Here is a 13,256-nt window from a genome sequence, read left to right as displayed (position 1 = left end):
CACAATTTCTCCGTCTCCCTCGTTCTCTTTCTCTCACCATCTCTAATTTATTAACATTAGTCCACATTTCTCTCTTTCTCTGTGCCCTCTCTCCACAACTGTCCCTCCATCACTGTGGTTATACAATCAGAAATTAAATTGCCTGGGTCTTGGTTAGATAAGTGTGGCTATGAAGCCGGCTGAGCGGTAATTAGATGGTAAATTGGGACATTAACGTTGGGAAGGCAGCCTGCTGTTTCTCTCTGCATTATCACAGCCCAGACACACCTTCAAACAACTACATTTACTATGACCTTTAGTCAAAGAACCTTATGCTGTGTGGTTACATGTGTGTGTGCCCAACTATGTTTCAATGTCCTTATATGTATGTCTGTCTGCCAAATGAGCGTGGATGTGGCCTAGCCCTGCTTATCAACCAAGTATCAGGTAGTATTTTCTCTTAGTTTAACTGGATTGGCTATTGTATTGTGATTGTAGAGTGTAGTGTCTTAAACCACTCATAGCTCTTATTTTCTTTTACCATTAGTTAATAGCTTGACATAGACTGAACCTTGCAAACCATTACATCATCAAATTGCTATAGTCATTTGGACTCCTGAGTCCCTCTAAGCCAGAGAAAAGTCGAATCATTAGGTGTTAACAACACCAAGGTGGTCGTTTTCACACACTAAAAGTCTGTAATTGCATGCAACAGCCTGTTTTACTGGGCTGCTCTCTGGTGTGAATAAATGCATGAAGAAATATTATAAAATATTCTTTAGATGATACAAAAACTCATTAAGGTGTGTCATTTATGAATAATTGGACCATCCTCAAGGGAAGAACTTTCCAGTGCCTTGTGATATACACTAGATATTTGGCTAAACTAAAACAAAATGCTAAGATATAACCTCCTGACTTTATCTTTGGTGTTTATCATCTTTTCACTCAAAATGAAGGTCCACGATGCCCTTTCAAAATCATCCAAGATTAAGCTTTAGAGCTCCAAGTGTAGCTGACGGCCTAGTCGAGCAGAGGTTAATCTAGTTTAGTGGTTGTCCATAATGTGATTGATTTTTATTGTGTTTATTTTGATGTTATATTCTCTATTAAAGAGCTAATACTGATGATAATACAGTAAGAGTGGTCTCATCTGTGTTTTGTTTTGTTATAGGCAGTCTGTTGTGCTCTGGTTGGTTCAGTGTCTGGTGTTGTGCACTGTGTCTATTGATGTATGGCTGGTAGTTTAAAGGTGGTCCAGTTTGTCATGTCGTGCTGGCCTGGCCCGTCCTCTCATCTCTCAGACTGTCACCTACCTAATGGGAGGCCATCCATCACATCTACAAATACAGACACACACACACACACACACACTAACACGTATTTACCCCTCCATAAAAGGCCTAACAGGGTAGAGAGTAGATAGAGTGCATCATTGATCTGGATTAATTAACCATGGCAAGTAAAAAAAAGCTACTACAGAGATATAGTCAGTGTCCACAACTCCATGTTTCTACAAGCAACCTGCTCCTACAGACAGTGAGTGTTCAGCTAAAAAGAAACATCTTTTCAATGTATTTGAGTGCTGTTAGATCAGTAGATCAGTGGTGCGCCGATGGCAGCAACTCAGTTATGGCAAACCTCAAGAATTAAACAAGAAACATCCATGACATGACAGCATTGTAGGTCAAAATATCTTCATTAATCTGATGTCAGACAAGAATATAAATACTCATTCAATTTATCATACATGGCAGAGTATGCAAAAAATGGTTAAATGTAACAATTCTAGTTGAAGAAATATTAGGTACATGACCCAGTGGAGCCTGGAACTACTGCGCGGTCCAATTAATTGCAGTTTCTTTTTTACATGCTGATGGCTTTGCCCAGAAGTTGGTGTAATGGTGTGAGGAATACTTTCTCAGAACACATTAAGTTAAAATACAACTGGTATTCATTTCTGTGTAAAAAGTAGGTTGCAGGACTGCAGCAAAAGTCATCAGATACAACAAGGAAAAGACTAAATGTATGACCGGTAAAAGAAAAACATATAAGCAGTAAAAATGGAATGTAAAAAGTAATGAGGACTTGTTAACACCCTTTGATGGCAATTAGTTACTCCTTTTGGCTGACCAGATGCATTTCTACCAGAACATCTAACTTTTATTAAATGAAGACAGCCTCCCAGTTGACACACCAGTCTAGGATGTGATGTGAACATCACTTTAACTAAAGTTCAGTAGAAAACACAAACAATATTTGCTGCTGAAAAGTCCATAGAAAATGATAGATACTGTTGAATCAGCTTGTTTAAGGTTTCCATACGTGGTCTGATGCCTGCCAGACAAGCTATAAATCATAGTTAAAATGAAGACAGATTTTTAAATCAGTGGACAGGCTTTGTTACCTTCAGCATATTAACACCAGTCTGACTTCAGCTGGCTTTGTTCCCAATACAGCTTGAATGCTTTTTTGATTTCTAATGCATACAAACACACACATACACAAGGTGTGTGCGCATATGTGTTGATACTCCAACCACAAAGTAATTGGTTGCAAATCAAAGAACCTTAATCAGTAAGTAGACGGAATGTCATTGCTAGTATAGAAATCCATCTCTCTCTCTCTCTCTTCTACTCTCTGACGGCTTTTCTTCTAGTTTTTCCAATGTGGATTCATCCACATCGCTTTTTTGTTTTTACATCTTCTCTGCCCAAATCTTCTCCCCTCTCGTCTAATCTTCCCCTTTTTTTCTCCTCTTCATCTCATGTAGTCTTCTCTTACCTCATCTTCTCCTTAACTCTCAACTCCTCTTCCTGTATCCTTCCCTCTCCTTTCTCACCTCCTCTCACTTCACTTCGCATCTCCTCTTTTCGTCTCTCCTCAATTCCACTGGTACCAGACAGGAGTCGTTGTAGCGGAACTTCAACCTTAATGAAGATGAAACAGCCCAGTGTGTGTGTGCATGTGCGTGTGTGTGTGCATGTGTGAACAGTGCGGTGAATTGCCTCTAAATTAAATTAATTTCTCATCCTCGTCTTTTTTACCTCTGCTCCAATATGTATTTTTCCCTTTCCTTTTCAGGTTGATCAAACACAGTAGGATCCTACCATCGGTCTTTCAACTCATTATGGTAAGAAACCAATCTCACTTAATCAATGAATCAATTATTATTCATCCAATCAGCAAATCACTCGGTCATTCAGTCAATGAATCAATCAGTCTGTAAATAGCCTTACAATCAAGTAATCCAACACAGTTATCACAATCTGTATTATTTTGTTGTACTTCTGCTGTATTTTATTACAGATCAGTTGTATTCTGCCTCCTTCCTTCTCTTTCCTCTCACACTCGCCCCATCTTACCCTTATAGATGTATTTATGTAAATTAGTATGAGTGGTGTTGACCTACTAGAGGGCTGGTGTAATTGACTGGCAGGTCAGCCATAGAGAGGAGGAAGGGTTAATAGAGTGAAAATATGGACTCCTCTCTTGCTACAGCACTTGTCTGTTATCAGCGAAGCATAACAATGTTTCCAGTAAACAATTTATTTCACCTGACCCCTTTTGCATACACACAATCTAATGAACACACAAACACATACAGTACAATCTGTTTTCAGCCAACAAAAACACTTGCTACAGGAAACAATTTATGGTTTACACACACACACACACTCACTAAATAATCAGTGTTCTGCTCGGCTGCCTGTCCAGCCCCGACTAGCTGATGCAGAATGTTAAACGCTGTTAGCCAACAGCCTGATGAACTCCCCTCCTGATTGTTTACTCCTGTCTCAACCAGTCACGTCAGGATCCATTAGTGCCGTCTGTATTGCTCACGTTCGGATTGATTTATGCTGCCTGAAACACTGTGATCTGGATTGATTACATGTGTCACTGGTGATCACACTTGTCACAGAGAAACTCACCTAATTGTATTTGTCTAGATGATGAAGTAGTTCTGCTTCAGACATGAAAGGACTTCAGGAAGCTGGCTCGACCATGGTTCTTTAACTGGTTGGTTGCTGTGCCTGAGGAGGCAGAGGGCTGATCAGAGTGGGTTGCAGTCAGATACTTTTATAAATCCTGTCTCACTTACACTGTACATTCTGTAGAAACACCACTAATACATGTTGAATGCTCTACGAGTTAAGGTGCAGGACTGTGAGTCACTGAGTTAAAATTAATTTTGGTTCCTCGTTGCTCTTTGTCAGGTTTATGCTTTCAGTGATGTACTCGATAGTCCTTTCACAGCTTATTAGTCTCTAAAGATCAAAATAAATTAGCATTATCATTTGTTGTTACTGACAGGCAGGTTGTCCTGGGTGTGAATTGGTGTCATTGTCTTCAGCCTCAGGCTACTGCACATGACGAGCACCAGTCAGGCTTATCAGCCTGTACTCAGATCACACTGATGCGCACAGACCCCGCAGGCAGAGCTGGTGTATCTCAGAGAGGATCAAATAATGAAATGAGGGCAGGAGAGAGAAGGAGAAGTGAATTACTGTCGGAGGACAGAAGGTTTTATGAGAAGAAGAAAGAGAAGAAGAAGAGAGTAAGGGGAGGAAAAGCAAAGGAGGAGAAGGGAGAGGTTGAGGAAATAGCAGTAAGAGGAATGTGGAGACTATAGTCTTGCTCCTTGTTGCTTTCCAAAACCTATCCATCATCACAGGTCACAACTACACCGTACTCTAATAGACATCATTTATTCAGACCTTTGCGCAAACATTGTGCCCCAATAACAATTTCCTCAGTAGGTAAAACATATGAGTCTTCTCAGATAGAACATCTAATTCTTCTCTGTGTTTCCCATGTGAAGAAATGTTGGCGATATGGCTGTGCTTCTGATCAAAATAGAAATGTCATGTACACCTGTCAAATATGTTACAAAGTACAAAATTGACCTATACTAACAATAAAAAGACCATTTGAAAATAGCTTATTTTAGGTGACAACATTGACAGTTCAGTCCATAAAACATGGGAAAGGCAGCGGCTCACTCTTATACAGTAGCTTCACTGAGTAGTAACTGGAAGACTTACGTCCAATAAACTGGAGAGCTACTAAACTGGTTAACCAGTGATTTTCTGGACAAAATATAAATTTTCTATGTCAAAATGGTGATAAAATATGAAATAATAAATCCAATCAGTGCACATACAATTTTTTTTCACTTGCTGGTTGGCTTCTGTGTTGTGTGGCCCACATTAGTTATTGACCTTTCACAGATGTGGGCAGGCTTTGGGAAAAACTGATGCCTTGGTTGCAGTTGGCCCCTGGGACAAATTCACAGCAAGGCTGACTTTGCCACACTGTCTCATAATACAAAGGTTGTATTGTAAGTTTAAGGCGTGATGAACGTCTGTGACAGAATTGTTGCTACATCGATAAACTGTGCTGAGTTCACTTCTTTTCCTCTATTTACATCATCTATCTGAAGTCATCACATTTAGTTTGATGTTAGTAGATGTTTGGCTGTGGACTAATTATAATAATAATAATTAATTTATATAATAAACATAATAATTATGGAATACAAAATGTTGTTAGCTGGCCTGTAACCTAGTTATCCTATCTCTTCCTCTTCCTTTGTTTAGGCTAACAGCAGTAATGTTACCAGTGGGGTGGTCCAGAATGCAGTCGCCTTGCTGTGTAATCTTAGTGGAGACACAGTCTTGGACCTGGAGCCACTATACCAACAAGGTACAGTATGTCTGCATACTGTATGTATGGATTTAACTGTTCTCTGCTTCCATTCTTCTCTACTTGTCTTGTTTTGACTGACTCTTACACTAGTACTATTATTAGTGTGTGAGTTAAGTGAGTCCTTGAGGCCTGACTGTCATTGACCCTACTGCACAGTGTGTCTGTATCATGTATCTACTCTGCTAGCATTAGTTATTGTCATGTTACTTGTTGACATCTTGTTTTCCCCAGCCTGCTGTCCTGCTGCAGCATGATGCTTGTTCAGGTCAACAACCTTGGCTGTGTGTGTGTGTGTGTGTGTGTGTGTGTGTGTGTGTGTGTGTGTGTGTGTGTGTGTGTGTGTGTGTGTGTGTGTGTGTGTGTGTGTGTGTGTGTGTGTGTGTGTGTGTGTGTGTGTGTGTGTGTGTGTGTGCGTGCGTGCGTGCGTGCGTGCGTGCGTGCGTGCGTGCATGATGAGGCAGAGGCAGTCTTTTTTGTCCTTCAGCTGTGGCGCAATATTAGAATTTCCTGTCAATTGCAAGTGATTCCAGTGGATCCAAAGTGGGGAGTCAAATTTATGGTGTGTGTCCTCTTGCAGTGAGGACATTTTTCAGATGTTAGGTAATTTTAGGCCCATTTTAGCACCCAAGAGTTAGTTTGGGATTAGAACTTTAATTACAAGGAAGGAATAGTAAGTATAGGCACAAAGCTTAGGCATGTATGGATGCAGCCTAAATCTAGTGTTTTCAGGAAAACATTTACAAACACTGCTGCCTCTGTGTGTGTGTGTGTGTGTGTGTGTGTGTGTGTGTGTGTGTGTGTGTGTGTGTGTGTGTGTGTGTGTGTGTGTGTGTGTGTGTGTGTCTGTCTGTCTGTCTGTCTGTCTGTATGCAAATGTTTCAGGACCCACAGTTCAACGCTGTAATTGCAACTCTCAGCGGCAATGAAAATGCAACACAATAATATTTGCTTTCTCAAATTTCTATTTAGGACTGTGTTCATTTCTCTCTCTTTCTGTCTCTCTCTTTCACTCATCATTTTGTGTCATTCTGTCTATCCATCTTTTCCTCTGCACCCCCTGCTTCCCCAAAACCACCACCACTATCACCCCTTCCTCTCTCTGTATTTCCATTGGGTCAGCAGTGCAGCAGTTCAGTAGTCAGCATCATTATCGTCCAATCAGCTCTGCTCTCAACAAGAAACTGTCAACCCAGCACTAATACTGGCCGGGCAATTAACGCTATCTCTCTCTCCTCTCCTCTCCTCTCCTTTTTTCTTACTCTGTTGCCCTTTGCTGTATTAACTTGTTCTACTCCTCTTGTTCCTCATTTTACTCTTTTCCTACCATCCACTTTTCCAATCTACTCAGCTCACATCTTGCCCCAACATATCCTCTCCTTCCTTTCCTCTGTTCCCATTTTTACCTTCTCCCCTATCCTCTATTTTGGGCTCCTCTCTCTCTTCTTTTAGTTGTGGTGCACTCCAGATCAGTGTGGCAATGGCAAGAAAGAAGGGAGAGGAGGAGGGAAGAGGAGAAGGGAGGAAGCGTGTATAATTGGCTTTTTAAGGTGTGACAGAGAGAAGAGGGGAAGGGTGGTGTGTGAGCATGTATGTGTGTGTGTTTGTCTGCGTGAGTGTGTGTGTTGGGAGGCAATGAAATAGAGAGTGAAGAGGAGCAAAATAGGGAGGTGTTTTTTTGTGCTTGTGTGAATGTATTTGTGCTTATGCTTGTATGTATGTGTGGGACGGAGAGGAGATGTGTGTGTGTGTGTGTGTGTGTGTGTGTGTGTGTGTGTGTGTGTGTGTGTGTGTGTGTGTGTGTGAGGGCTGGTGGATGCAGGAGCAGTATGTGTGTGAGTGTGTAAGAGAGAGAGAGAGAGGAGATGAGGTTTATAATTGGGCAGATTTGCCTCCAACTGAGATAATATCCCCTGGGGAATAAAGACAGAGGGAGCAAAGAGAGAGAAAGGCAGAGATAGGGAGGGAGAACAGAACAACAGAAAGAAAAAGAAGCATGAGAGAGAGGAGAGAGGGAAAAGCAAAATGGGAGGTAAAAAGGGTGGCAGAGAGGTGACAGAGAGGAAGAATGGGATACATAGAGAGAGAATGTGGTTCATTTGGGTGAGGAGGCATGAGATGATAGAGGAGGAAATTTGAGGTTGAAGTGAGTGACAATTTGATAGAGAGATAGCGAGAGGCAGGAGGGGAAGAATAACTTGATGGGGGAGTAAGAGTCACTTCCTAAACAAAGTTCTTATTATTTTACATGATTGTGGCTCAGTTTTAATTTGTGAACATGTAGCAGACTCATGTAGAAAGCCTCTGTTGTAATCTGATTGTATAAGGATATGAAGCCTAGAGCTTCTCTACTGAGAGTGAATTTAAGACTCATTTATAGGCACATAGATTTGATAAGGAAATGGACACATTTAGTGCATGTAGAGCAGCAGAAATTCACCCCAACAATTCAGAAGTGTTCACATCCTGAGCATCCCCTGAGTTTGGTCTTAGGCTGAGGTGCTGACAAGGTGTCAGTTAATTAAAGCATGCTTGTAATTAATTAAAGAAGTCTTCAGGGGCTCCATATGTCTTCAGAATCCTTGAAGGTCTTTGAGGTTCCTCTCTGGGTTTGATCCGCCACCAATCCTTGTTATTTCTCTTGACCTTCTGTGAGAGGCTCAGAGGAATTTTTAAGGTAATTGCCACTGTGCCGGTGTTATCCAGTTTCTGTGGAACTTGCATCTTCAAATTGCCATTTGAAATTGATTCATGTCTGGGTCATTTCCCCAAACGGTGTCTAAAAAATTCTATAATAGTTCTTCCACACCGTGTCCATATGTGTCCAATCAATAAGATTGCCCCCTGGCATAATTTATACTACAAAGATCTGTCTTGCATATTAATATTTTCATATGCACCCAAGAGGTCATTAGATTGACAATTCTACATAATGGTAATCAATAAGGCACTTTTGACAGTAAATGTAAGCTCTTTTGTAGTGTGTCTTGAGTTTATGCTGTGCATAGATTGCATTGATACCTATGCAGTCTGCATTGAAGTCTCTGGAAACTAGTGAGAAGTTATTGATTATAAAGATTTGTATTATTACTGTATTTTGTTTTACAAAGAACAATATCCCTGTGTGAATAAGCAATCATAACATGTCAGATATTTATATATTTAAATATGTAGCAATGTGGTGATCTTTTCCGAACCTTAAACCCGACCCCATTCTTTACCTAATTTTAGTTTATTAGCCTCAGTTGCATAAACTTATCTAGAACTTAACTTAAGGGGTGGTAGATCACAAAAGTTATCTTTGGAACAGTCATATGAGACATTTTGGAAGGCACCAACAAGCAATCTGTTTTATAGTTTGGGTATGAGGTCTATTTTTGGTATATTTTAAGTAGATTACAAAATTTTAGTGACAGTTGTGCTGCCAGCTGGGTGGTTTCGTTCCTGCAGCTTCAGTCAGGTTGTTTCCTTGACCAGTGCATGAATGCTTAATACTTATATACTTCTATAAGCCATAGGGTGGGACCAGAAGAATTGGGTGCAAACATTCTAGACAACATATAATTAATAGAATATGGTTTCTTTGAATTTGATGATCGAAATTATTAAAAGGGGTAACACTCAGTCACAGGCTGTATCCAGTCCAGGATCTACCAGTTAAAGGCCTGGGCCTGTATGATCACATCAATATGGAGATTGAAATAATTTGCATTTAGGTATTCGGTAAGCACATCGAGCACACACATGATTTGACCATGCTATTCTTCACTCTATCCTTCAAGAAGACTAAACCAGATGCATATATGTTATTGGGGAAAATCACCATATTATTGAAACCATTAAAGGGTGTACATCTAATTGAATTTTATTTAAATCAACTGAAGCGTTAGCCATTAATCATGTGTTATCAGTTTACTAGAGGTTTTTCTGTCTCCAGAAAACTTTCCTTATTTGCTTAGACAGTAATGCTCTGAGCCATCCATCCTGTTGATTCCCAATAGAACTAATTTTACAGTGGTTTATAAATAGATGATGCAAAGCATTGTATAATGTCTATTTTTAACCTAGTTTAAGTCCAAACTGCAAAATAGGACAGAGTACAATGATTTTCACTCATAAATTACTCATCCAGTTTTAAGATGAGTAAGTACATATGTGACATTTTAAAAATTGACTTGTTAGCATTGACTGAATGAAGCTGCTACCCATATGATCACCACAGTTATGTGGAAGAGATGCATACACGCCCTGTCAGTCACAGCAATACTCATCGTTACATTATGCACAAACACACAGAGCTTATACTGGGTGCTCTGCCATGACACCATGCAGTCAACATTTTATTTGTACCTGCAAAAGACATCCACAGTAAAATCCTGTGTGTGAGTGTGTACAACCTTTCAACTAGCAGTTTCTGATGTATAGCTGACTGAATAAGGACTAAGGGTACCCACAGAGGGTCAAGCATGCAGAAATGTCTTGTGCATTGGAAATGCGCAACATCTTGAATTGGAGGCTGCAGTAGGAAAATGTGTACCTGTCCAATGACTTTCAGACGACAAGAGCTATCAATCTACAATGCAACACAGACTCTGCTTTGCTGGCAATGTTGCCATAGTCCTTCCTTTTGTAGTGTTGATGTGGATCTAAATGTCTCTTCTAGTCGAAGTAATATATTTATTCATATCATTGAGCTTTAATCTGTAAATACATTTTCCCATTGCTGGTGAAATTCAGTCAAATTAGTGGAATTGTACGAAGTACAAGCATGATCCTCAAATCTATGAGCAACATCAACGACCCAATTTTATCTGTATCACTGTAATCTCACATAGTCCTAGTGTGTTTACAGTAACTCACCAAATATGTAGCCATTTTATCCCCTAAAAAAATACATGCTTAGTGATTTGTGTCTTTGGTCTGTGATCAGACGTTTTTAGTTTGGATGGAACAGCTGGTTTAATCAAAATGCAGTGATGCCATGAGAAAATCAATTTCGACAGGTGCTTTGACAAGTCACAGTGTGTGACAAAAAAATGAAAGCACTGGAAGCATTTGATATGAAATAATGTTAGGTGTGCTTCAAGTTCTCTTTCCAATTTTCAACTACTGACTACTTCCTTAGCCGTGTTGTAACCCTCCCCTTCCAACACATTTTTTCTTTGTCTTTGTAGCCCATGTAAAATCAGTGTGTAGTGTGACTTTTGCAGACTAATTGTAGATATCTTTAAGGATTCTACTGTGCTGCAACTTTTTTGAAATGCATGTCATGTCAACCTAGTCATGGTAGAAAGTGTATAGAGTGGAATCATAAAAACCTACATATTGGCCTGTTTAGATAGAACTCGATAGATAAAACTGTAGCAGATTATTATAGCATTGACGCCAGTTAGAAAGACAAGGAGACAAGACTATTTTTATAGCCTAATAGTCTGTATGATCACCAATTACAACCACAGTCTGTGCTATCTATGTATATTTGCAATGTGAGCATATGCTTAAAAGTTTCAGTTTTAATTTTTCAAGATTTTTTGGTAAAGATGGCTGTGTATGGTGATGGCAGCTATTTCAACATATAATAACAGAATAACATTATTAACATATACATGAGCAACTATCTAGAACAGAGTGTTCTTCTGAACAGGACTGCATTGTCAGATCACATTAACAGCAGAAGAGGTCTTTGTTTGACTGAACAGTCCAAAGTAGAGCAGTCTGTTTATTTAATTATGAGGCATGACAAAGCAACAGTACATTTCACTGACAGCAGGCTAGCTTAATAGCTTTCTAGTGTCTGCAGTGCTGAATTTTCACTCACCAAAATAAACACACACACAATGTCTACATTCTAAATAAACATCTTTTGGAATTGAAAATAACACTGGGTGTATTTTCCCCAGTGAAGAAAGTGATTTAATTCATTTGTTATTTAACTTTTTTGTGCACAGAAATATAAATCAAGTAAAACTTTGGTAAAATAGGCACAGTGTATATGTACTGGAACGTGTCATGTCAACATAGTCAGGGCAGAATCTATCTGGTCTTCACTTACACACAGAGATGTGGTGTGTGGTGAGAACACCTCAGGGACAGAAGCCTACAATATCTAACTACACAGATCGAGCTGCAAAATGCAGAGTATCGTATGTGTCATGTTAAATTTAATGAGCAAAGGAACATGGTTTTGCACTTTAGTAAGAGCTATTTATTCATGGCTTCAAGGGTTAGCAGCTATACAACATGTTCTACATTGGACAGTTTTCTAGGGAGGGATAGAGCGAGGTGAGAGGGAAGAAAAAGAGATATGAAGAGAAGAACAATGTATTTTTAGATGAGCATCTAAATTGAGTTGTCTTTTGTTGTTGCTATTTGTGTTACCATTCTGTGGACTTGGGGGTGTTGATACTATCAGCTGTTCACAGACAAATTCAACCTGCACATCTTCGAGTTCTGTTTAAATAGTTAAATGTCACATTCAGCTGTTTTTCTCTGCTGAGCAAATAGGTGACAATGTAATGCTAATCGACTTAAGAGGGAGAGTGTCCCTCATGTTGTGCAGGAGCTATCGATCCACGGTGGAGTTGAACCAGAGCCTGCAGCTACAGATATTTACTCAAGTCAGGCTCAGGTATATATATCTGTTATGTTATATCTGTTATGATATGTCAGGAACGCCTTGAGAAAATTTCTTCAAATTTGAACGTCCACTTGGAGTCCAGGATGAACTGAGACATGTTACCTGTGCAATGTTTACATCAGGGTGTAAAATGTCATGTTTTGGTACCAACAAGAATCCAAATATCCAGTATCCAATTACTTTTCTTCTACTGAGCAGGCCTAATAGAGGTGGTGGTGAGCACCCTCGCAGAAGCTGCACTAGTCCACCTGGATGGAGAGGGGCATGCTGGGAGGAAGGTCAGCCATCTTGTGTTACAAGCCCTTCTGGAGCTGCTTCACAACATCCTAAAACAAACATCTGTTGTTGTCCGCTCCGCACTGCAGGTATGAACACTCAAACACAGCTAATGACAATGTCACCAAGCTGACATAGAACATATCAAATGCGCTGAAAAACATTTGAACCTCCAGCGCAATCATTCATTTCTTAAATGTATTAGACCTGTATTTCAAAGTATGCCCTATCACAGTAACATAGATTATGGTCGGTCAGTGCAGTTGCTACTACAGTGATTGTTGTATTGGGTACTGTAAGAAAAAAATCTCAAAAGGAAACTAATGGAGACTCTTTGAATAACTCAACAAACTAAATGCTAGCTTCCTCACCTCACATTGCAAGTTACAAAGCATTATCCTTACAAACGTATAACTTTAGTTTTATATACTTCTACAAATCTCTGCATTGCTACACAACTTGTAAAGAAATTGTCAAACAGCTTGTTTTGTATTTTTAATGTTTTCTAAATGGTTGTTAGCCATGTGTCAGTTGTTCTGCTGTATCATTTTACATTGGTCTTACATTGGGCTGGTGCATTTCCCACATTGATTCACTATTTACCAGTTTCATCTCTGTTGAGCACAGAATCAGCAACAGAATCACAAAGTCAACTCCC

At 39.6% G+C, this 13,256-nt stretch overlaps 1 protein-coding gene across 1 annotated transcript in view; it reads left to right on the top strand.

The window, feature by feature from the left end:
- The window catches only part of ulk4 (unc-51 like kinase 4), a 70,032-nt gene that overhangs the window by 44,364 nt on the left and 12,412 nt on the right, over positions 1-13,256 (top strand). The window contains exons 30-32 of the mRNA XM_070912182.1: positions 3,064-3,112; positions 5,580-5,685; positions 12,521-12,687. Of these exons, the coding sequence (XP_070768283.1) occupies positions 3,064-3,112; positions 5,580-5,685; positions 12,521-12,687 (322 nt within the window). The remainder of the gene's footprint in view (positions 1-3,063; positions 3,113-5,579; positions 5,686-12,520; positions 12,688-13,256) is intronic.

Source organism: Enoplosus armatus, chromosome 9, assembly GCF_043641665.1.
Source record: "Enoplosus armatus isolate fEnoArm2 chromosome 9, fEnoArm2.hap1, whole genome shotgun sequence".
Classification (NCBI taxonomy): domain Eukaryota; kingdom Metazoa; phylum Chordata; class Actinopteri; order Centrarchiformes; family Enoplosidae; genus Enoplosus; species Enoplosus armatus.
Note: the sequence above shows the minus strand (reverse complement) of the source record. Positions and strands in the feature narration are given on the sequence as shown.